We start from the raw sequence: 23554 nt of genomic DNA on the forward strand, positions 1-23554 counted from the left end.
GGGTAAGGATCAAAATAGAATGTCCAAATCTGAAGTTGGTTTTGGCTTAAGGAAGTGAAATGAAGAGTATTTCATCTATTTAACCCTTTAAATTTATTTAAACGTTTAAATAACAGAAAGTACCAGAAGCCTGTGTTAGGTACTGGCCCTTGAGCTCCAGACATTTCTTGAAAAAGAGCATACCCATCATACAGGGCACGGCGCTAAGAAACCCCCTTCACCACGCCTGGGCAGGGTCCTTCCCAGAGGCCCTCCACTTTAGAATGTGACCAGAAGAGTCAGACGCCCTTACGCAGCCGACTTTGTACAGAGTAGGTGCTCGATACGTCAAAGATGGATAGGTGAATGGAGGGGTAGGAGGAATGAGGGAAAATGAGGAAAAGGCTTCTACATGGCGACAGGACATATCGTAGGTATCCAGCACTGGTCTAGTTCTGATGAAGGTCATGGCCAAAGCCCTCATGGATTTAAGTCCTATCATCCCTGGCACTTCATGGGAGTCACTCAGCCAAACACTGGCTCCTGTATTCTGTGCTAGTGTTGCCCTCGGGCCTCCTTGTCCTTCCTGCTGCACACGACCCCTTGGACTCTGGAAATTGGGTGCCATGGAGAGAGGAAAGAATCTGGAGTCGGGGCCTGCTCTGTCCTTAACAGTTCAAGTTCAAGCCCAGCACTTCATGGCTCTGCAACCTCCGAGCCAGTGACCTGGTCTCCTTGAACTTGTCTTCATCCATAAAATGCGAGAATAAATATTCCATTCAGTTGTAGGGAAGAGGCACTCTTCTTCGTGACATAAAACATTTAATAAATACCCTCCCCAACCCTGTGCTTTTCCCCCCCTGAATCTGTAGGCCCTTGAGTTTGGTCCTAACCTCAGTGAGAATGTGAATGCCCCGGTCCCCTCATATGTAGAGTTGGATCAGACTAAATTACCCCAGACCCATGGTCCCTAACCTTCGGGGTGCTTTTCCCAGGGCGGTCACAACTGTTGGAAAGGCATGTGTGTGCTACTGCCTCCCAGTGGGTGGAGGACAGGGATGCTTCGAACATGGTAGGGAGTGCACAAGCCTGCCCCCGAGAGTCATCTGGTCCAAAACATCAGTAGTGGTGAGGTGAAGAGTCCTGACGACGCTATGGCCCAATCCACTGCTCTGTCCAGCACTGTGTGTGTGTGTGTGTGTGTGTGTGTCCAGGTTCTCAGAAAGGAGTTGTCGGGAGGGTACTGGGAGAGGCCCATGCCCCACAGCATCCCTGTGTAGGACACCTGCCTCTGCCCCGCCCCATCCCCCAAGTCTTCAAGGCCCAGCTCAAGTCCTGTATCTCTTGTGACATTTTCTTGGAGCACCCAACGGACCCGCCTCTCCCTCCTTGGTCTCTCAAAGTTGAGCTGCTGATTCGTCACTTGTGCCACATCCACCCCTGGAGGCCCTGCCTTCACGGTTCACACACACACACACACACACACACACACACACGCCATATACATTCGGGACCGAGCAATTAGGATTCACGCCTTCTGGGGCAGGTTTACGGAGTGGTGAAGGCAAGCTTGCATTTGCGCAGTCTTGGCACATCTCTGGTGAAGGCTGTGCTGTAACTTCTTTGGAAAGTGGCTGCTAATGGACTGATAATTGGTTTCCTGGCTTTTTTTTTAATGAAGTGCGAAGCTTTCTGCTAGCCTGTCAACTGAAGCATCAAGTATTGTGCAAACTACTCACCATCAGAGTTATTTGTATCTTCCTTATTGTATCTCTTGTTGCGGAGGAGTCACGGGACATGGGAAGTATGGGAGAGGCTCTCTATTCCTATGTAAGAGAGGGGGTGACCTGTCAGAGCCCGGGGAAGGTGAAGAGTAAGGGCAGCCTGGTCAGACATTTCTCCCCAGGGCACCCAGCTGAGCCCATTTCCTTGGCGGAGACCCAAGGGCTGTACACTGGTGCGTGGTACTCGGCACCGGACAGACACTCAGTCCCTCCCGTGGAGTGGATGGACAGCGGCACTAGTTCCGACTGATTCTGAGCAGTGGTCCCCGGAGATGTGAACTAACCGGGGAGGAAGAGAGAGTAAGAGGGAGGAAGCTGGCTCCATCTTTTCTTTCAAAAAATGCTTTCCGCTCCAAGAACATCGTCTTTAAAACCTGGATGAAAAAGACCATCCAGTGAGCATCCACGACTGTGAGGGCAGCTCAGAAGGCAACACAATTATCCTGAAGTCTCTGCTGGCCGCGGAAAACGCTCTGAAACGCGAGGAAGGAGTGCATCTGTGTAGTCTCGGCAGGGCAACTCCCTGGGAAGGGGATGCTTTGAAGAAAATGTTTCAAGAGAAGAACAAGGCACTGCTGTGTACTTTTGGGGACAATTGTTCAAAGAAATTTGAACCATCGAAATGTTTTCCCAATCCCTGTCTTAATTTTCAGGAGGAACGGGCGGTGCTGTTTGCTGAGCGTTGCATTAATATTTATTGCGACTGACGCGCGGTAAGATGTAGGCCGCCCGAGCTGCCTTTTGCTGGAGGTGCCTTCGTATCCATTTATGTCCACTTTGTAAAACACAGAGACTGCACTGTTCTGTACTTTTACAGGTGCTTACAGACACTGCCCCCTTTCCACTGGCCTCACACTATCACACGTTTGATCTGGGGTCAGGAGCAGACACCAAAGTTTAACATCATCCCTTAATCAAAGTGCGACCCGCTGTGCGAATGACCCATTTTAGGAAGTGGTTCCCGGGCATCTGTCGTGGAAAATGTGGGAGCTGTTGAAGTCACGGTTCTCCTTTTTGGTACGTGTAATCGCGGAGGCTTAGACTTTTTAGAGCCAGAAGGGAGTGCTACCCCCGTGGGTAGAAGAGTAAACCAAAATGCAGAGGGAGGATGTCCCGGTCACAGCCAGGACACTGAGCTGAGCTGGGATGAAGAAACGAGTCTCCAGAGTTTGAATCCACAGTTTTCCCAAGGCTGTCTCATCACCACCCTCTTTCACCATGCGGGCGCCTGACCGTGAGCTCCCTAAAGGCAGTGCCTAGAACCTGGGACGGGGGGTGCCAGCCCAGTGGAGCCGCCAAGTGGTGCTCCCTCACCCTCATGACACACACTTGCGACCTGGCTGTGTGGCGCGAAGGGGTGGGGCCAGCGGGCGCTCTCTGGCCTCCTCCACTGAAGCCGGGGGCCCTAAGACTTGAGCTGTGTTCTGGGATGTCCCAGTGACCAGGAAATCCGGAGTGATGGGAGTGCCTTGGGGATGGCATCCCCCTACATCCCAGAATCACGCAGAAGAAGAAACACCACGCTGGCCCCCAGAGTGCCTGCCTGCCCACCTGCGTCACAGTTCTCACCAACACGCCTCGGGCTCCTTCCTTAATGAAACCAGAGACCACCCTGGCTGGTGCTCACTGGGACAGCTCTGCCCTCTTCTCCCCAGCTGTTTCCAAGCCGTGCCCAGCTCCGGGGAAGCTGCCAGCCTGGCCCCTGGAAACGAAGAGCCTGCTGGTCCTCTGCCCTCACTGAAGCTTCTAGAAAATTTCCTAAAAACTACTCCTAAGAGCCAAAGGGTCACGTAAATTCTGGGGGGACTTGAGCGAGAGCCCCCACCCCACCCCACCGAAGCATTCTGCTACCTGTACCTCTCAGTTTGTGGGGCAGGGAAATTTAGCTGCTCCCAAGCAGCTGGCTGGCTCTGCCACCTGCTTCATTCCTACCAGCTCTCTGCCGCAGAGGTCTGGCCCTTCCCAGTTCTCCCTGCCTTGTTCGACACAGTTGGATTTCAGAGATAAAGCCCCCATTGTAACCTGGACTCCTGTAGCCTGGGCCTTTACCTTCCGAGGCCCCGCCTCCAGCCTGCCCTGCGGAGCTCTGCCCCATTCACCCGCTCCTGCCTGGGTTCCTCCTGCCTGGCTTCGGTCTCTGTGACCATCAGACCCCCTGCTCCTGGGCGCCCTGAGCTGCTTGCTTCCTGCTAACCGCAGGTCCCCTTGGCCTGCTGCGTGCCACGAGGCTAACACGGTCAGGCACTGTATTCTACCCATGCCAGGCCACAGAGATGGGCAGATTTTAAGCAATTTCATTATTTTCAGTAAGAGTGATTTGCTGAATGTGTATCTAAGAGAGATTTGATCTTTAAACCTCTGCAAGAATTTTTACATAAACTCACAAGTCATCAGAAATGCTTTGCGAAACCAAACAAGGTGATTTCTTTTTCTGTTTGAAAAGTATAATCACCTGGTGTGACCCACCCCACGAACTCATACACCACACTCTCAGTCAGCAGGGATGTTCCCCTGTGGCGGCCAGGTTACTCCCTGCCCCAGCCCCGAGGGGACACGGCTCCTGAGTATTCAGCACTCGGGGTCCCCGGGAAGCCCACTGTGGGAGGGAAGAGCCGAGGTCCAGGCGGTCTGCACCCCCTGAGAGAGAGCAGACTGAAAGAGGTGGAGAAGGTTGGGGTTGGGGGTTGGGCAAAGAAGAGGTGATGGCCTGGAGAGGCCGGATCTTCTGATTTCCCAATAGAGACCAAGCCCCCGCTGCCCTGCACCACACGCAGCCCCCTCACGCTTGCCAAACCCACTGGGACCCTGGCTTAAAGGATGATTTTCGACGAAAGAATGACCACACCATCTACGAGGAAGGAAGACAGGCCTCCGTGTTATCTCCGCAGAAGAGAACATCCGACTCCAACCTTTTTGCCAGAAGATCAGCAACCCAAAGAGAGCTTGGTGCCCACACCTCCGTAAGTCCAGTCCAAGAGGAAGCAGTCTGAGAGAGCTTACACGCTGGCAAGGCTGCGGACTCCCGCGGTGCGCAGAGGCTGGTGCAGAGTCTACAGCCTTGCACACGTGCCAGTCCCTGCCGCCCTGGCTTGACTGTCTGGTGTCACTGGTAGCTACAGGGGTGAGGAGGAAATGCCTGGGTCTGAGCCTGGGGGACCAAGCCCCAGTGGCCTCTCCCTTGCTCTCCAGGAGCACCCGTGAGGGTAAGACGGCGTTGAAGAAGGTCCCCAAATGTCAAGAGTGACCCCGCTGAGTGCTACAGCCTACGCCACTGCCGGAAAGGAGGAGCCAAACAGCAGTGTTGTGAGGAGCAGAAGAAACCAACCGGAGTGAAGTGGTTACTGAGGATGGGGCCCCTGGAATAGCTGGGAACGGGCCCCCTGTCTCTCGGCGGAGACCCCAACGTGGCCCCCTCCCGCTCACTTACACACGCAGCCTGGCTTCTTAGCCGACCACTGGTTATTCTTTTGGCACGTGATTGCCTTCTGCCCCACCAGCTCGAAGGCAGGCTGGCACTCAAACTTGAGTGTGTCACCGTGGCGAAAGCGAGAGCCTTCCCTCCGGCCATAGGCAGGAACGCCGGGGTCACCGCAGCTGCCCTGCTCGATCTCTGAAAGACAGAAAGACCAGAAAACAGAGACAAAAGGTGACTTCATGCCTCTCGTGGAGCTGGAGGTCCCTATCTATGACCTGCTCTGCGGCTCCACTGCCCTGAGTCAGCGCTCAGAGCGACACCGGGAGGGTCTTTACGAGCAGTCCCTGTGTCCTGGGCCTTCCGGCTGCCAAATTGCTCACGCCTCTGTGCCCATGCAAAGTGTTCGTGGCGACCTGGGTGTTTTTATCCTGGGACGGTGCGTGTACATTCTCCGTGGGAGCCTGCGCCACCAGCTAACGAGCCCCAGAGTTGGGAGAGTTCCCTACTGAACTTGACTCTGCGTTTGTATTACTAATGCCACTTGACAGGTCTTGAGTGCGGTCCATCCCTGGGCGGCCGAGGCAAGCACAGGATGAGAAGGCAGCGGAGGCTTGGCTGCCTGCCTCTCCCCCGACCAGAGACTAAGTGAGAATCAATATTGGCTGCTTTCTGATACGGAGGCACTTCCATGAAGATATTTTCTTAAAATTCAATTTGCGATAGTAGCAGGTAAAATGAAACAAATGACTCGTTAGGTATGCTTTTAAGCTCATTCGATTCAGCTGTGGTGAGTCAGACGAGGAGGGGGCTCCCCGCGGAAGCTCTGGGGGCGGCGCCTCACTGCAGTGAAGGAATCTGCCCCGGCCCAAGTCCTTGGCATTTCCTCAGAGGATTCACCCTCACATCCACCAGCCTTGTGTCGGTGCTGTGAGGGCGGAGGGTGGAGGAGGCAGGAGGGGAGGGAGGGGAGGGTGGAGGAAGCAGGAGGAGGAGGCCGGAGGAGGAGCTCCGTTCCCAGGGAGGAAGGCATCCTGCGGGAACGCCGGGGAGCAGTGAATGGAGTGACAGATGGTGGGGAGGACTGGAAGAGCCCCATGATTTGGAGAGAAGGGCTGGAGTCATGGGAGGCTTTTGGACACCTTCCCAGGCTTGTCAGGCCAAAGGGACCCAGGCTTTTCTGTAGACACCATTATGGGCTGTCGGGAGCCACAGTCCCTGAAGTGGCCACGTGTGAACTACTGGGAATGACCCTGCAGAAACTTTCTTAACACAATGGTTGGGCTTCCGTGGGCTGATCGGGCCAGCCCCGTGGCCTGCCTTGTGTGGGCAGGCACTTGGCTGTCACATCACACTCGTGTTACCCCCCACCCCCACACCAGGGCCTCCTCTCTGCCGAGAGCTGGCGGAGCCAGATATTCGGTGTCTGGAATTGTGTGCACGGGATCCTGGCCAAAGATGCGGGGTCCTTGGTGGGAGGGGAAGGAGGGCGTGGGGTTGCTGTGCCCAGGCCTCATGCCAGGTCCAAGGGCTCGAGTACAGATTGGCTGACCCGATGCTCACCGCCCTCATCCTCTTGGCCTCACCTCCTGCACACATACCTGCTGACAGCAGGACTGACCCCTCTTCGTCACTGGCTTTCCCCTGCCAGGGCAGGGGAGGGACACACCGAGGCATTCCTGGGAAGGGGGGCCCTTTGCTCCCAGCCTCAGAGCTCCAGGGTCCCCTCTCTCTGGTGTGTGAGACCCTGGCAAGGACTGTCACTGCAGCATCCTGAGCCCTGAAGAAGGCTGCCCAGCATTCAAATACAGAGCTGAACCCTACTCCCCCGGAGAGGACCCCAGTTTAAGGTTTCCTAGTGAGGTCTCTGCATGATGTGGAGGATCCAACTGAGGGTACACGCCTTCCCACATCCCTGCCGTCACCAGCTGGTCTGAGGGCGTGGTCAGCTGAAGGGAACCAGTGTCCTCAGAGGGAGGGAGGAATCTGCCCAGCCCAGCCCAGCCCTGCCCTGGGGTGGGCCCTGGGCCCTCCCACATGCCCGCGTCCTCCCCATTTCTCCACTGTCAATGCGACCAGCAGCACACAGTGAGCACCTGCTGTGTGCCAGGCCCTGTGCTAGAGACTCGAGATCTGGACAGGGCTCAGCTGTCAAAGGCTGAGCAACCTCGTCGGGATGCAGCACGGAAAGAGGTGTCTGTGGCTCGGGGTGACTGGGGCTGTGGAAGCGCCCAGGGGACACCCAACTCCAACGTGGAGGGTGGGGCTGAAAGCAGGGGGTGGGGAGAGGGACCCTGACCTTGGGCACAGAATTTTAGAGGGGCACCCAAAACTCAGGATCGACACAAATAATACCTTAGTACAATATATTTTTAAAGAAAATAAAAATTAATGCCTATAAACTGAATCCAACATGAAGAAAAGTACCAAAACTTAACACAAAGACCAGGTCTGACCTTGCACTTGCAGGATGCACCTCATTGGCTCACCCATGGTCCTGGCCATCAGTACTGGTTATTAGTTCAAATGCCGATATTTTTAATCCTAGACATTTTGCATTAATCTTGATTTTAAAAATTACATTAAAATATTTATCTTAATTATGGAGGGTTTTGGGGTTTTTTGGCATTCTCTACCTCCTTTAAATTTTATGCCCAAGGTGAGTGCCTGGCTGTCCTTGCCCCACTCCCAGCCCTGGCAACAGGAAGGCTGCTTGGAGGCAGCACCATCCAAGCTGAGGCCTGAAGCCTGAGCAGGAGCGAGCAGGTGGGCAGACAAGCAGGACTGGTCCCAGCCTAACTGACAACAGCCAAGACATGAAAGCAACCCAAGTGTCCGTTGACGGAGGAATGAATAAAGAAAATGCAGTGTACACATACCCCCACACAGAGAGAGGTGTATCATTCAGCCATAAACAAGAAGGCAATTGTGCCATCTGTGAGGACGTGGAAGAAATTTGCGGGAATCCCGCTGAGTGATGGAAGCCGGAGAGAGGAAGATCGACACGGAATGGTCTCACCTGCATGTCCAACCTGACCAAGGCAAACTCGCAGCAATAGCATGTGCAGTGGCAGTGGCGGCCAGGCCCGGGGGGCGTGGGGGTGCAGAGAGGTTGCCGCCAGGGCACAGGCTACGCGATGAGTAAGTCCTGGGGATGTAACTCGCGGCACGGCGACGATCGCTAACAAGACTGGGGCGTGCGTTTGAACGTTGCTAAGACAGTTGATCCTAAACGTTCTCATCACACACACGCAAACCCGCAACTGTGTGAGGTGACGGCTGTGTGAACCAGCCATGCTGTGGCGACCCTTCCACAATACACACCCACGCACCGAACCATACGCCGCACACCTGAACTTCCACAGTGTCACTGGCAGTGGCATTTCCACAAAGCTGGAACAGGGACACGCGGGAGAGGAGGGAGAGGCAGCGCCCTTCGGGTGGGGAAGAACCCACGAGAAGCTCAGCGGGGAGACGGCGGGACGGCGGTGAGAGCTGATAGCTAACACCTGCCAGTTGCACAACTCACGGCCCCAGTGCTGTGGACGTGACAGCAGCGCCTCTGGGGGCGCATTTCACCCTGCCAGCGACCCCGAGAGCGAGGCACTGGTACGGCCATTTTGAAATGGAGGAAACCGAGGCTCAGAGGGGTCAGGTAGTTACCCAAGGTCACAGAGCGAGGACGTGGTGGGCTGGAGATCCAAACGCGGGTTGTAGGGGCTCTTAACCACTGGGCACCACTGCCTCTCCCCGGGCATAGGCCGATGGATTAGGGGGCGAGAGACGAGGCTGCAGAAGGCTGTGCAGTCTGCGAAGAAGACCGGGCGGGGGGTGGGGGATAACAGCCACTGGGGGGCCGACAAAGGGTTTCACTCTGTTTAGCATCTCATGTTGTGTGTTTTACAAGATCACCCTCTGACTGCTGTCTGGAGAATGGTCAGGGCCAGCGATTCTGGGGGCAGAGAGACCATTCACTCATTGGACAGACATCTGGGTGTCTACTAACCCGGCCACAGTGCGGAGCATGGGAGGTGCAACAGGGAGCAAGGCACACACAAGCCCTGTCTCTGCGGGGCTTCTATTCTGGCGGGAGGCTCCCAGTCACCCGGGAGATGTTTTGGTGGATTCCTGGGCTGGGCACAGGCAGAGGGGTGGGGAGACCGAGAGATCTGGGAGGTCCGAACAGGAAGAAGCCATGGACTGTACCAAGAGAGAGGGTCCAGGGGACAAGGGGGAGACAACAGTGACTGTGGGGTCTGGCCTTGGGCCCTGGATGTGAAAGCACTGAGACCAGAATGCAGGAGGACAGGCCGGTCTGGAGGGCCGTCAAGAGGGCATGCTGAGTTCTGAGGTGCCCGTGGTGTTCCCACGTGGGCACGACTAGTAGAAAGTGGCTACATGGGTCTTAAGTTCAGGAGAAAACTGTGGTCTAGAAATACAGAATTTGGGGTTCAATCTTAGGTGATGGAAGAAGCCATGGGAAGGATGAGACCTGCTCAGGACAACAAGAAGCGTTGTCAGTCCAGGACAGAACACTTGGGGACACTGTGGGGACCAGCACGACGCTGCCGGACTAGAGTCCCGGGGAGAGCGGGTCGCAGGAGTGCAGAGAAGAGCGAGCTTCAAGGAGACGGACAGCATTGCACACTGCGGGGAAGCTTACACAGGACGGAAAAGCAGGCTGGGGGAGACTGAGGCTGGAGGGGCGGGAGCAGACTGACAGTGACGAAGGGCCAACACCCAATGGGAGAGGAGGAGGAGGAGACAGGAAGAGGAGGGGCCACTCGAAGAGGGCTTTTCTTGGAAGTGACAGAACAGAGAGAAGTCAGGTGGTAACACATGAGGCATATGGCCTTGGGGGGGAGGCAGTTTAAAAATCGTTTTAAGATGGGAGAAACCTAACCATGTTTACATGATAGGGAAGGAGAGAGAGACATAGAAATGGAGGTAGGGATAGAGACAGAGAGAAAGAGAGAGAGATAGAGAGCATGAGAGACCTTACGTGGTTCACGGAAGATTGGAGGAGAAATGGGGGCCAACAGCAGGGGGCTTTAGAGGAGGCAGGAGGCAGGAGGCAGGGGACCCTGAGCTCGCTAGCGGGCTAGGCTGAGAGGCCTGGCAGCCCTCCAGGAGGGACGAGGGAAGAGAGGTAACAGTGAGCGCTGAGGCAGGGCCGCAGAAGGCTGAGGGGACCCTGTGATGACACAGGCCGCACGCTCTAAGTGGAAGAGGGGGGCACGGTCTCTGCTGAGAGTGAGGGCCCAGTCCTGGGGAGAAGGACATGACGTTGACCAGAATGTCCAAAGCAGTCACGCCGGAGAAGCACAAGTCATCGCCACGCACCTGTGGGGCCCGTGGAGGGCGGAGAGGACTCATCTCTCCATCTGCAGGGACCCCACGGGCAGGGCTGTGTGGCTGGTCCCGGAAGCCCCCAGCAATGTGGTTCACGTGGAAGTGGAGGGAGGGGCGGCAGGACTGACAGGGGTGGGTGGGGTTTGGAGAAATAGGAGGGGGGTGCCCCCCAAAATGGAATTTATTTTTAAAAAGTTGTGTATTTATTCTTACGTGTTTAAACTTCAGTCAGCTTCAAAGTACTCTTCTTTTGATGCAAGACACCATATTGAGACTTTTTTCCCACTGCTCAAAACAGTTTTTAAACTCACTGATTTTGATGCTTTTTAGTGTTTCTGCTATGTTTTATTTCACTTCTTCCTCCAAACATTTTCCTTTGAGGACTTTTTTCACCCAGGGAAACAAAAATATTGTTGCCTGGGGCAAGATTGGGTGAATAGGAGGGTGGGGCACAGGGGTCATGCTGTTTTGGTCAGCACGGTGTGGGCAGGCATGTTCGTCAACCACCCATGATGAAATGGGCAAACGCCCTGAAAGAGCCTTCAAAAAAAATTCACTGAAGCTGAACGCAGCCTCTCACAACAACACCAGCTGGTACACTGATACAGATGGGTTCCTAGAAAACTCACCCATTGGGGGAAGACTGTACTACATGGGGCCTGCCTCCAGGAGGTAATTCCAGTTTTATTTGGGACAATAGGACAAGGAAGTGAGGGCATTGTTGAAAGAATGGCTGAAATGTTACCCAAGGGGCTTAGGCTAAAAGAGGAAAGGAGTGAGAATGGGAGGGGATGGAGAACTGAGAGATCAAGGGAAGGATGACAAACAGGAGTAGGGTGAGTAACGAGTGGAAAGCTGAAGGGACAAAGGTCCCAGAGCAGACAGGTGATGCCGGGGTTTCTGAGGTGCTGGGGATCAAGTCCAGCTGCAGCCAGAGTGGAGTGCACAGAAAGGGGGTGAGAAGGTCAAGAAACTAAGAGGCAAGAGGACACCAAGAGAAGAGAGGAGGCCCTTGTCGGCGTGGGTCCACTGGCTGGGCATCGTCCTGCAAACTGAAGGGTTTGCTTTCTGGTCAGGGTGCCTGCCTGGGCTGCGGATGTGGTCCCAGGCTGGGGTGCCTATGAGAGGCAACGACTCGATGTTTGTTTCCCTCTTTCTCCCTCCCTTTCCCTCTCTTACTTCCTATCTCTCTAAAAGCAATGAAAAAAATATCCTCGGGTGAGAATAGAAAAAATTTTTTTAAGGGTAGAGGGGAAGAGGCTGATGGTATTGAGAAGGAGGGTAGAACGCGGCAGAGGTTTCACGGAGGTAGAACTCGCTGGTGAGTGAGCACTCGAGCCCGCCCATCAAAGGGAAGTTCGTGTGGTCTGGGATGTGAGTTGCTTACACTGCCGAGGGCTACGGGATAATGATGACCTCAAGGGGAAGTCAGCTTTAAGGGAGGAGCATTTGGCAAACAGCGCCATGGCATTGCAGAGGGGGATGCGAGGACCACAGAACCGGGGGTGGATGGAGGGGAGAAGAAGAACAGAGCCGTTGGGGAGCTCCTTCCAGGAAGGCAGAGGGGGCTGGCAGATGGCTTCCGTCCCCCAACACCCCTTGTCCTGGTCTGGGCCTCCCCTCCAAGCCCAGCGTCAACCCCTGCTGGGAATGCAGGGACCAAGCCCCCCTGCCTTTCTGTCCTGCCTGAAAGATGCTTGACCTTGACCCTCCCGGTCAGGTGCTGACCAAGTCTGATGTCAGGGCCTGGAACTGCAAATGGATGAAACAAATTCTGACTTGGAGAAAGTCACGCCTGTGACTTCCGGTTATCTGCTTTAACACAACTCCATTTTATGATGTTTCTCTCTCTCTCTCTCTCTCTCCTTTCGCCTACCGAAAGCAAGCTGGGAAATGTGAGCCGAGCGCTTCAGAGACTCTGGCGAGTTCCGTCCCGACAGGCTCTGCCGTTCAGCCTGTTTGCTTCCCCTTCTCGACGGTGCCGTCCCATCAGCTGTGATCAGCCTCACCGCCTTCCCCCCAGGTTTTTCCATTTTGAATGCCAAATTGGAATCCTCTTTCATGACAGTGTCTGCACAGGGGGACCTGCACCAGGTGTCCCTATAAATTCACGGTCTGACATGCTCCAGGATGGGCAGCACCCCTTGGAGGAAGCGGGGGAGGGGCAAGGGGGGTGGGCCCATGCTTGGGCTGAGATTTTCTGCCTTTCCAAATGGGCGCGACTTTTGTTCCTTCGTTTATTCGCTGTTCCCTCAGCCTGGGCCTCGGCCGCCCCCACCGTCGCTCGGCCGACTCCTCGCGCTGCAGACTGTGGTACGTGTACGAGGTCCCCTCCCCAAAGATGCATTCCCTGACCAAGCATCTTAGGTAATTCCCTTTTTCTTTCCTCTCTCAGGGCCCTTTCTTTTCCGACATAGCTCTGATTGTCCTTCGTGAGTGTTCATGTGTTTATTTCATTAGTTACTGTTCCAGATACTGGGGGTACTGCGGTGGGGAGAAAAGGACAAAGGTCTCCATTCGCCCACTCAGCCCCTTTGGCTGCCCGCTGGCTGCCAGGCTGGCGTGTGTGTTCCCCCATCCCACGTCTGTCCTCTGAAGGCAGGCGCTGAGGGTGCACTGCGGATCGCTCTGCACCCGGCACTTAGCATGCTGCATGGGACATGGGATGCCCTACTCTGTGTGCTGCGTGAGCTCAGCTAACATTTCCTGCATGGAAACTGTGCCCAGTGCCACAGTCAGCACCGAAGACACAGAGCAGCCTGCCTGCCCCCGGGCCCCACCCTCGGAGAACCCCCAGTCAGGTGGGTCTGGAACTAGTGACAATGCAAACGATGAGGGCGAGGGAAGAGGTGTGCCCCTGACCACATGGCCTCTGGGGGCGCAGAGGAGGGGGCGCAGGCCTGGGCCGGGAGAGGCAGAGAGGCTTCTGGCAGCTGCCGGAGCCAGACTTGGAATCAGCTGGGATTCCGCCTTCCCCGCCCCACCCCCAGTCCTCATAAACCAGTTCGTGTGGCTACAACTCGGCCCGCACACCCGGCCCCCTCTGCTCTCCACCCCTCCTCTCCCTGCCTTGGTCTACCCCTCTCCTAGTTTCTCCCCTGCATGGTGGCATCAGGCAAGAGCAGGTCCCCTGCCTCTTCCCTCTATTCTGTATGAGGGAAGCAGTGTCAGATCACTCAGAAGTAAAAATCCATTTATCACTGTGCCCCGCTCATTGATTCTTTCCTCACTTCCTCAAATCCAGAGTAGAACCCTACCTACTTGGCACGTCCACCCTCCCTGACCCCAGCCTAATTGCTGGCCCTCACTGACCTTGAGATTTACACCCCACGGAACTGAGCCACCTGTGTGTAGGGGGCAAGACGGCGTGATGGGGACGAGCAAGGGCGCTGGGGTCAGCAAGTCCTGGACCTGAACCCTGGCTCTGCGCTGAGCAGTAAGTAGACCCGGAGCACATTGCTCGTTCTCCCTGAGCCCTAGTTTTGTCACCTGTAAACAGAAGTGGTAACAATAACACCCACCTCCCAGGGTTGTTTTGAGGAGTTAATGAGCTTTGTGTATGTAAGACAATTGGCAAAAATGTCTGGCACGTGGGCATGTGACCAGCAACCGGTAGGTGTTTCGTCACTGCCACATTCGTCCTGTTGCTGGCAGAGCCCAGCTGGCTCTCGCGTGCACCTGCTGTCCCTCTGATCCTGAGGGAACACCCCCTGGTGTCTGCCGGACGGAGCACCACCTCTCAGCCTCAGTGTGAGGGCTTCCCAACCCGAGCTCCTCCCTCAGGTTGTCCAGGCCAATCTGACCCGGGGCCTCTCTGTCTCGCTCCCAGCCCCGTGGAAAACTATGTTGCAGCTGCAGCGTGGGCACGCATTTCTCCCCCTAAATGGAAACTTCCTTGAGGACCAAGACAATGCTTTTGAAATGTCTACTTCCAGCTCCTGGTAGAGCACAAGGCACAGGGGAGACATTCGATACACGTTTGAGGGGTGAGGGGGGAGGATGGAAGGAAAGGCAGGAAAGCAGAAATGGAGGAAGAGAGCGTAGTGTCTACAGAACAGTTAGAACTTCCATGTGGCAGGAAGTGATGGTGAAGAGAGGCGAGGACAGATGGTCTAAGGGAGACCTTGGAGAGCTGGTTCAAGGACTGAAAAGTCATTTATGCTTTCTTTATCTTGTACGTTGTTAGCTCCTCAAAGCCAGGGGTTTGAGGATGCTCTCTAGGGAGCAGAAGAGATATGTCCCTGGAACCAAGCACAGTCTTAAGCATACAAAGTGCCATAGACCCATTGTTCAATCAGCACCAGCTCCCGGTGAGTGACCAGCACACCTCTGGTGCATTAGGATGACCTGTGGGCGTACCCGGATCTCGAGGATTTACTGAGAGCCACCTCCCACTCCACTCTTGCACTCCTGGTGATGGGAAAGGGCCAAGCAAGCGGGAGACACTAACACCTGTAAGAAGTGTATTTTGAGGCACTTGTGCACCTCTTTCTGCACACAGTTTTCACGGATAGGATGGAGGTATGGGCAGATGAAGTGGCTGACATTCTTCCCTCCCCACCTCCTTCCTCCACCGCACTGTCCTGGGTGTGTCACCGGCTGAAGGAGGTTGAGAAAAGGGGTGAGTAAGGACACATAGACTATCTAGGCTGCCTGGAAGCTGTCTGCATTTGCCCCACACTGGAGCTTGCCATGTGCAAAAGCCCGTGCACTTGGCGAGTCCATCCCACTGACAAATTACTTCCTGCCAAGTTTTAATGCCGCAGCGTTTTCTCAGCCGTGCGTCACCCCGCCCCCAGCGTGGGTACCAGTGGGCCTCCCTGAGAGGAGGTGGCGGCTGCCTGGCTGTAGGTGCACCCTAGCTCCCAGTGCCTGGGAGAGCTTTAAGGCTGTCACAGAAACTCAGTGAGTGTCTTAAAAATATGCCTGGTGCCACTCTTGGCTGCAGTTAGAAAGTTTGGTCCTCCACACCTGTGGAGAAGAAGCAGAAGGCAGAGGTGTCCTGAAAATAGCAGGTTCGAGCTGACAATGGTCACGTGCCTGGTATTCCAACAGGAGGAAAGGCAGTGTCTGGAAAGGAGGGGAGTCAAGGGTGCTGGGTGGCTGCCCTTGGCCTCCTGTCCAGCCCAGCTCCGGCACCGTCCTTCGGGGGCTCACCTGAGTCCCCCAGCAGAGCCAAAGTCTAGAGGAGGGGATGGAGGCACTGCTGGTGGACAGCTAGTCTTGTCCACCATCTCCCTCCTTGCTCTAAAACTTTGTGTCTGCGTAAGTTCTAGCTGCAGCCCTGTGCACATGTGAGCTCTCTAAGCCAATCTGTTCTCTTTCTCAGGGACGTCTGACCGACTCCTTTTCATCCTTCACACAAGCCGCAGTTTGAGACACCAGCCCCTCCAGGAAGCCCTCACGGATGCCCTCAGGCAAGAGGAGCTGCCCCTCCTTGGGACCTCCCAGCTTCTCGCACTTCCTCAACGCTGGTGAGGATGGACTATGACTTAGGTGAAGACACAGACTGTCTTGTCGTCTTTGGGCCCCAATGTCCAGAACAGAGTCTGCAACACACAACAGGGGCTTGGACAGTATTCAGTACCCGGGGGACCTCATTTCCAACATGAGCCCCCTGGATTCTCGGGCCACCTTTCTGCATGACCTCTACTCCCCCACTCCTCCCTATCTCTGGTCAGGGTCCCAGCTCCTTCCTCCCCTGCGCCAGTCTCCCGGATCTGGCCCTAGACTGCCAGATTCCAGGCTCCAAGTCAGGAAGCAAGGAGACTCCCAGACTGATGCTAAAACTTGTTAGCAAGTTGTATGTAATTTTACAATGTTTCTGGTAAGTGCTAATTGCCTGTTCCTTAAATATTTCTTGTTCTACGGGGAAGCAAAGCAATTGCAACTATGAATGCATTTCCTACAGCTGGCTGTCCCTATGAAGGGGGACTGAGTTTCTAGGCTCAGAGTCCTTAGACATTGATGGAGCCTGAGTCCCCTCCCCCACCCCACCCTGGGACTGTGACACGCAGAGCTGGAAGAACTTTGGGGAAATGAGTCTCCCAAAGTGGGGGGTAATGTTGCAGTGATAGCTGCCTGCCCTCAGGGAAGCCTCCCTCTGCCTGGACTGGGGCAGAGGGCATACTCATGGCCATGGGGCCAGGTATGCCTGGGCCAGGTCTCTGCCCTCAGTGGCTTCACGCCACCTGTGGACCATCCGCACCCCTGCTGCCCTTCTATCCCTGAGCCAAGATGTGTATGCAGTACAGAATTCACCAGAAGCTGGGATAAAAGGAGGGCCGAGAGGAGGCGGAGGTAATTCTGAGGCCGTGGGCCATGCATGGGTGCAGGTGGGAGAGGAGATGCAGGACTGGGGAAGCAGGGGAGGGAAGCAGGCCTTTGACTGGGAATTTGCCAAAGGACAGATCCTCTGCCAGCTGGTCACTACACTGAGTCCTTGTGAGGCCCCTGGGACATGAAGGTGTATCAGCCCCTCTTCACAGATGAGAAAACTCAGGCTCAGCAGTGAGGGGAGACTGGCTGAAGATGACGCACACGGCCAGTGGCTCTCTCTGACCCCAAAGCCTAGGGGACAGTGGAGAAGGCGGGGACTTGCAGCCCCTGATCTGGGAGATGGTGAAGTGGGTGAAAGGGGGTCGGAAGGGTGTGAGGAAGGGCGCCCCGGTGAGCCTGTGCAGAACGCCATCGCGATTCCGTTCTGCGAGCTTTTCTGAGTGCGCCCTGTCATGCGCCAGGCACTGGGCTAGGCCCTCGGGGCTACACAGGCTAATACACTGGAGCTCTGCCTAGAATGGGTTCATAAAAACCAGAATTTGGCTTGGAATTACCATCGTGGAGAGCCCTGGATGCCAAATGAGTGATTGTACTTCACCCTAAAGCAATGCGAAGCTGTCATGAGTTTTTTTAAGAAGGGGAAACTGTGCCAGATTGGGTTCTGGGGAGACGGCTGTGCTGTGTGTGGCAGATGGTTGGGGGTTTGGGGGAGGCCTGGGGTCAGGGAGGGAGGCTGCCATGCTGCCATTCAAGTGCGAGGCAATAAGCCCCTCAGCCACGGCAGGGACGGAGGGGGGGTGCGGGGGGAAGGGGGCTGGGTGCTGCAGAGGGAGAGCTGACAGACCTGGGACAGGGTCAGAGGTGGGAGGGGGAGAAGGAGGAGGTGGAAAGGAGACCGAGTGAGGCTTGGATGGTGGTGCTGTTCATCACAATGGGGACACGCAGGCAGAGGGTGTGGGGGTGGAGAGGAAGAGCTTTGTTTTGGATGGTGTTACGAACTGAACGTTTGCCCCCCACCCCCATTACTTTGTTGAAGCCCTGGCCCCCAGTGCAGCAGTATTTGGAGACAGGGTCCCTACGGAAGGAATCAAGGCTAAGTGAGGTCAAGAGGGTGGGGCCCTGATCCCACAGGATCAGTGTCTTTATCAGAAGAAGCGCAGAGCGCTTGCTCTCTTTCCCTGTGCACGCACGGAGGAAAGTCCCCGTGAAAAGGCAGCCACCTGCGAACCCGAAAGAGGGCCCAGACCAAAACAATCAGCCAGAACCTCGATCTCAGACTCCTGGCCTGGAATTGTGAGAAAATAAATTTCTGTTTAAGCCACCTAGCCTGCGGTGCTTTGTTACGAGCAGACTGATACAGACGGGTTAGGAAAGAGAAGCTATGCACAATGTGCCCCAGGTGGACTGAAATGCAAGTGGGGAGCAGATGTGGAAGTAATCAGTGTTTCAGGTTGAGGTTGGAGCCATGGGAGTGGATGTGGTCAACTATGGAAGGTTCTAGAAAGAGGACAGAGGCTGAGCACAGACACGGAGAGGGACCTGCCCTGAAGGGCAGTGAGGAACCACGCAGGGGCTGGGAGGGCGCGGCCAGGGCAGTGGAGAGGCAGAAGGCTGCCGGCGGGAGAGGCCCAGAGAGCAGCATGAGGGGGCACAGTCGTATCAGATGCCAGGGACTCAGTCGCCCCCTTTTTATAGTATGGGGGCTCCTCGCCATGCAAGTGTGAGACCCATGGGCTTCATCCCTCAAACAAAAGGTCGATGGTAGAAGGGACAAGAAGGAAAAGGCCGGCCCATTCTGACATTTGGTCCTTCACAGGTTCCTCTTCCTACTGGACAAGGTGCAGACCCTTAGTGAGGCCTCAAGGCTCCCCATGGCTTGGATCTGCCTTCTGTCACTTCTGCCCCCACGCCCCACACTGTGGCCACAGGGAGCCAGCCTGTTTCTGAGCTGGCCTGGGGGGGCGAGGGCCCTAGGTGGAGAGAGCAGAGGGCCCTAGGTGGGGATCCAGAGCCCGGGCCTGTCAGAACAACCAAGGGCCATCGAGGACTGGCAGGGAGCCACGAGCTCCCGGGCAGAGGAGGCCGCCCGGTGAAGAGCAGCAGCAATCGTGGGGAGCCTGGGTGCAGGGGAGCTTGAGCGGCTCCCAGGGGAAGGTGCCTCGGTGCCCAGCACTGTGCAGGGAGCTTTCTGGGATCTCATTTCCTTTCGTAACAATGCTGTGAGGTTGTCATGGCCATCTCCACCCTGTGAGTGGGGAAACTGAAGCTCAGAGACACCATATGACCCACCCAAGGTCCTATAGCAGGGGCCAAGCTGAGGGTAGCAGGTGGGGTTTAATTTCAGAGTCTGTTTCGTCTTCATGGAACCTGCTGCCTGAGTGCCCAGAGCCTGTGTGCGTAGCTCCGGCAGGTGAGCGATGTCTCTCAGCACCCAGCGTCCTCCCTGCTTTGTCACAGGTCCAAGGAGAAGTCCCATGGACACCTAGCCTGCGACCAGCAGCCGCAGAGCATGCATTTTCTGACTGGGTCTATGCCACTCACTCTCATAGCCCCAGTGCTCAGTACAGCACCAGTCACGTCACAGGAGCTTAATCAGCACTGGCCACTCAAGGTGGACCAGAACCACTGAACAGAACCCCAACCTCTAGTTACAAGGAATCTGGGGCCATGATATATGGCCCACCTGACTGGGGCAAAGCTTTGACTTCTATAAAGCTTTCACAGAGAATGAAATGCTGTCACTGTGGGAGGCTCTCCGTAGCAGAGTGGGGAAGTCACGGGCTTTGAAGCCAGACAGGCCTGGGGTCGAACCTGGGCTCTGTCAGGTCCCAGACTTCAGTGTGACCTGGGCGGGTGACGTCACCCTTCTCCCTCCAGTGCCTCCTCTGTGAAAGAGCAGCCGTCGTACAGCTGTGACCACTGAACAGGGCGAAGTGGTGCTTCTCCAACTGGAGCTCACGTGCAAATCTTCTCTTTTATAAGGAGGCCCACAAGGAATAGAGAACAGGGAAGAGATGGAGGCAGGGTCAGACCTCCCTCCTGGGCACCCCCACCCTTAGGGCTGGTGCAGGGAGTGCCTGCCCTGCTCTGTGCTCCAGGGCTCTGTCTGCCACGTCTCCCTCACTGCACCAGCTCATTTGTTTCTGCTCTGTCTCCCTGCTAGAGTGCCGCCCCTTGCGGCAAAGGCCTAGAGCTGATGCCACTGTTCCCTAGTGCTGGCCTGGGGTCTGACCCTACCAGGGCCTTAACAAATACATGGGGGATGGCTTCTGCTCCCCTTTGTGTGGGAGTTGGCATGAGCAGTCATTGGCCAATAGGAGTAGGCAATGCGTGGAAGGGTGAAAGTGGTAGCATCCCTTGGGCCCCAGAGTCTGCCATTCCCTTAATGCCTGTTTCCATCAAGAGATGACAGTCACCCTCATCTGCATCCTCCTCAGGTCACCAATGGTGCATGTCTGTCCCTGGCCCTGTGTGTAGTCCCTCATCACTACGACACCCCCACAGGGCAACTTGGAAAGCCTCATCTCTAGTGTAAAGACAAAACAACTGAGGCTCAGCAAGCTCACAAGGCCTTTTGAAAGTCTGCACAAGCCCAGTATGAACTGGGGATGGGACTGACATGTGTGCCTGCTGCTGTGTGTGCAGCATTACCAGTGGTTTATCTCAGACAGTCCTCAAAACAAGCCGGGAGACCCACTGGACAAAGAAGGAGGCTGGGGCTCGGAGAGGTCAAGAGCTCCAACGGGCCTGAGGAGAGGAAGCAGGTGCAGAGCAGAACTGGGTTCAAACCCAGGGCTCGCTGACTCCAAATCCGGACCTCAGGGTTCTGACCCCAGGGCGAGTTCACCGGCTCCCCAAGAGTAGTTACCTTCGTAAGAAGCCTTGAATCCCAGGGAGCTGCCGCTGCCATCGGTCTGGAAGAGGAGCCACATTTGGTGGTGGGTGCTGACGATGAGATCTGGGACCGATGTACCTGTCAGGCTGTCAGGAGAGAGAGAGTTAGAGGTGTGCGCCCCGCCATGGCACCCCAGCAGAATCACTGCCTGACCGACGACACCCGAGGGAAGGAATATCCGGGGCCCAGGCCCACTCCGGCAAATTCTGAGCTCCACGGCGTCCCTGACACGGGAGCCCAGGGGCACGCGCTCCACTTGCTGGGAGACCCAGCACCTCACCCCCGGCGACAGGCAGAACCTGAGTCTCAGCGTCCACTCCCTCGCCTGGACCCCTGGGCTCCTGAGAGAAACCTGTGTCCTCATTGGCTCAGGGGACAGGAGCAGCTGGAACCGGATCTAATCAAGGGGTGCCTACACTCCTGCATCCTCTGATCTCATGTGTGAACTGCGCTGCAGAAGAGGCGGCCAGAAGCCCCTTGCCCTGCTCGGAACCCAGCCCTTCCTCTCGAGGAGACGCATCCTTCCCTGCCAGCCTGAGCGGGGAGGCACTGACAGTGGAAGGAGGGCCATCTCCCCAGGGCCCTGCTTTTCAGAAGAAAAGTTTGAGCGTGGGGAAGCTTCTGGTTCAACTCACATCTACCAGGCACCTGACTAGTGAGACAACTCCGAGTCCATTATCTCCTGACCATTATGTCATTGAATGCCCCCGGGAGCCCCATGAGGTCGGGTTATTTTATCCTCACTGTACAGATAAGGAGACCAAGGTGCAAAGTGGGCAGGGACTTTCCTGGTCAGCTGGTGACCTGCTGGAGAGTGGCAGAGCTGGAGTCCGCTGCTCAAACTGGGGCTTCCAGAAGAATTCTGGCTGCTTCTTACTGCAGGGACCGGGCAAACCACCAGCACAGATGGGGACTAGGTGGCTATGGAGGAGGCGGTTAGATTAATGGGTCTGCTCCACCTTGGGCTCTCAGAGCTGGGGCTGGGGTGTTGAGTTGGCTGCAAAGAGTGGGTGAACACAGCATAAGTACTGGGGGTGGGGTGGAGGTGGGACAGACCACCGGAGGGTACACCAGCATGGCCTGTGTGGGACACCCCTGATCTGGGGGCTCTGACATGCTGTAATGAGTGAAGACGGAGGCCAGGTCAGGGCTGGCTTCTGCTTCCGGGGTGGCAGGAAGCAACAGAGAAGGCCAAAGCCTCTGCTTTTCCTGTTTGACCCAAACGGAACAGCGAAGGCGCCTGATTATTTTGCACATGCTTCCTTGATGGTGTGAGACTGATACTGGCCCAAAGAGATGGGGGTGGGCATGGGTGAGAACTGGCTGGGAGCTGAGGCATGCGAGGTTGGTCCAGCGATCTGGGGATAAGCCCTGGCTCTGCCATTCTTTGCTGTGAGACCTTGGGGCAAGTGGCCGGGCCTCTCTGGGCTTTTCCACCCCATGTTAAATGAGGGGATTGGGCTGTATGATCCCCAAGACTCTTTTCAGCTCTGCCGTTCCAAGGTTCTCTCTACGGAAAAGCACACTGGAGTCATGGAGGAGACGGGACAGTACCCTTGCCTCTCGGGCACCCTGAGCTGATGCGCCGAGTAGGTCGGCAATGCGGGGCAGGTGAGTGGTGGGGAGGCACCAAGAGGAGGGAGAGCTGGGTGGGATGGCTACTTTGATGTGTCAGCTGGCCTGGGCCCTGGCCACACATTCTGGGTGTGCCTGCATTTTTGGATGAGATTAACATTTAAATTGACAGACGGACTAAGCAGACTGCTCTCCCCAGTGTGGGTGGGCCTCGCTTCATCAGGAGAAGGCCTGAAGTGACCGTCCCCTGAGTAAAAGAGGATGCTCCCTGTCTGCCTGAATTCCAGCTGGGACACAGGAGAATTACATCACCGTTCTCCTGGGTCTCCAGCTCGCTGGCTCACCCAGCAGATCTTGAGACCGTCAGCCTCCATAACCATGTGGGCCAATTCCTTATAATGGATCCTTTCCTCTCTATATACATCCGATTGGTTCTGTTTCTCTGGAGAACTCGGACTAGTGCAGTGGGACAGGCAGGGAGTAGATGCCCTTTGGGCCCAGATTCCAGTCCTTTCCTGAGAGTCCCCAAGTCCTAGCCACGTCACCTGACCCAGTGGGTAACATCATGAGTCCTTAACTGCCCTGACAGGATCTTCTCCAGGCAGGTGTAGGTATGAGGAAGGCGTGGGAAGTTCCCAGAGCAGAGAAGCTCCTGGACAAGCCATTGTTACTGAATAGCTGTCTTTCATTCATCATTAAAATCAGAGGGTGTTAGCTTGGAGCTAGCCTGGCTAGGAGGAGGTATGGCCTGGGACCCTACCCCTCGCTGCAATCAAATGACATGAACTCAACTGCTGATCTTTGTACCCACTGGGCCTCCATTTCCCCACCTGTTAAATGGGATCATAACACCTTCCTCCCAGGGCTATGTGGGAATTTAATGAGATAAGTGATGTGATAGTAGGGGCACATAGTAGTTGCTCAGTGTATGCGAATCCCTCCCTCCTTTTTGGCAGGGGAGATGGGTGAGGTTGGGCCTCCCTCTCTGTCAGGCCTGAAGCTGGGCCACGTGCATCAAACAAGAACATTTTCCTGCTTCTCGTCAGGCTAATGGTGGCGGGCCAAGGAGGAGCTGCATGGCCCCGGAGCCAGTGCCGTGGAACCCCAGGACAGACTCCCATTATCCTTCCCCTTGACCAGACCACGTCATGCTGGCCTTTCTGGCCACGAAGTGCGCGTGGTCCTACCTAGTGCTCTGTAGCCGCCCATTTCCCAGGTAGTTAAGAACGTGCAGAGAGGTTGGCAAAGCACTTTTATTGCCTGTCTGCCACAGATGTA

At 55.8% G+C, this 23554-nt stretch overlaps 1 protein-coding gene across 2 annotated transcripts in view; it reads right to left on the reverse strand.

Annotated features, from left to right (window-relative positions):
• Positions 1-23554, reverse strand: part of CSMD2 (CUB and Sushi multiple domains 2) — a 555419-nt gene that overhangs the window by 220469 nt on the left and 311396 nt on the right. For both annotated transcript variants that reach the window (XM_028512433.2, XM_036025734.1), the window contains 2 exons: positions 20675-20787; positions 5191-5373 (listed from right to left, as the gene is read on the reverse strand). In XM_028512433.2, coding sequence (XP_028368234.1) covers positions 5191-5373; positions 20675-20787 — 296 coding nt within the window. The remainder of the gene's footprint in view (positions 1-5190; positions 5374-20674; positions 20788-23554) is intronic.

Source organism: Phyllostomus discolor, chromosome 5 (assembly GCF_004126475.2).
Source record: "Phyllostomus discolor isolate MPI-MPIP mPhyDis1 chromosome 5, mPhyDis1.pri.v3, whole genome shotgun sequence".
NCBI classification, from domain to species: Eukaryota; Metazoa; Chordata; class Mammalia; order Chiroptera; family Phyllostomidae; genus Phyllostomus; species Phyllostomus discolor.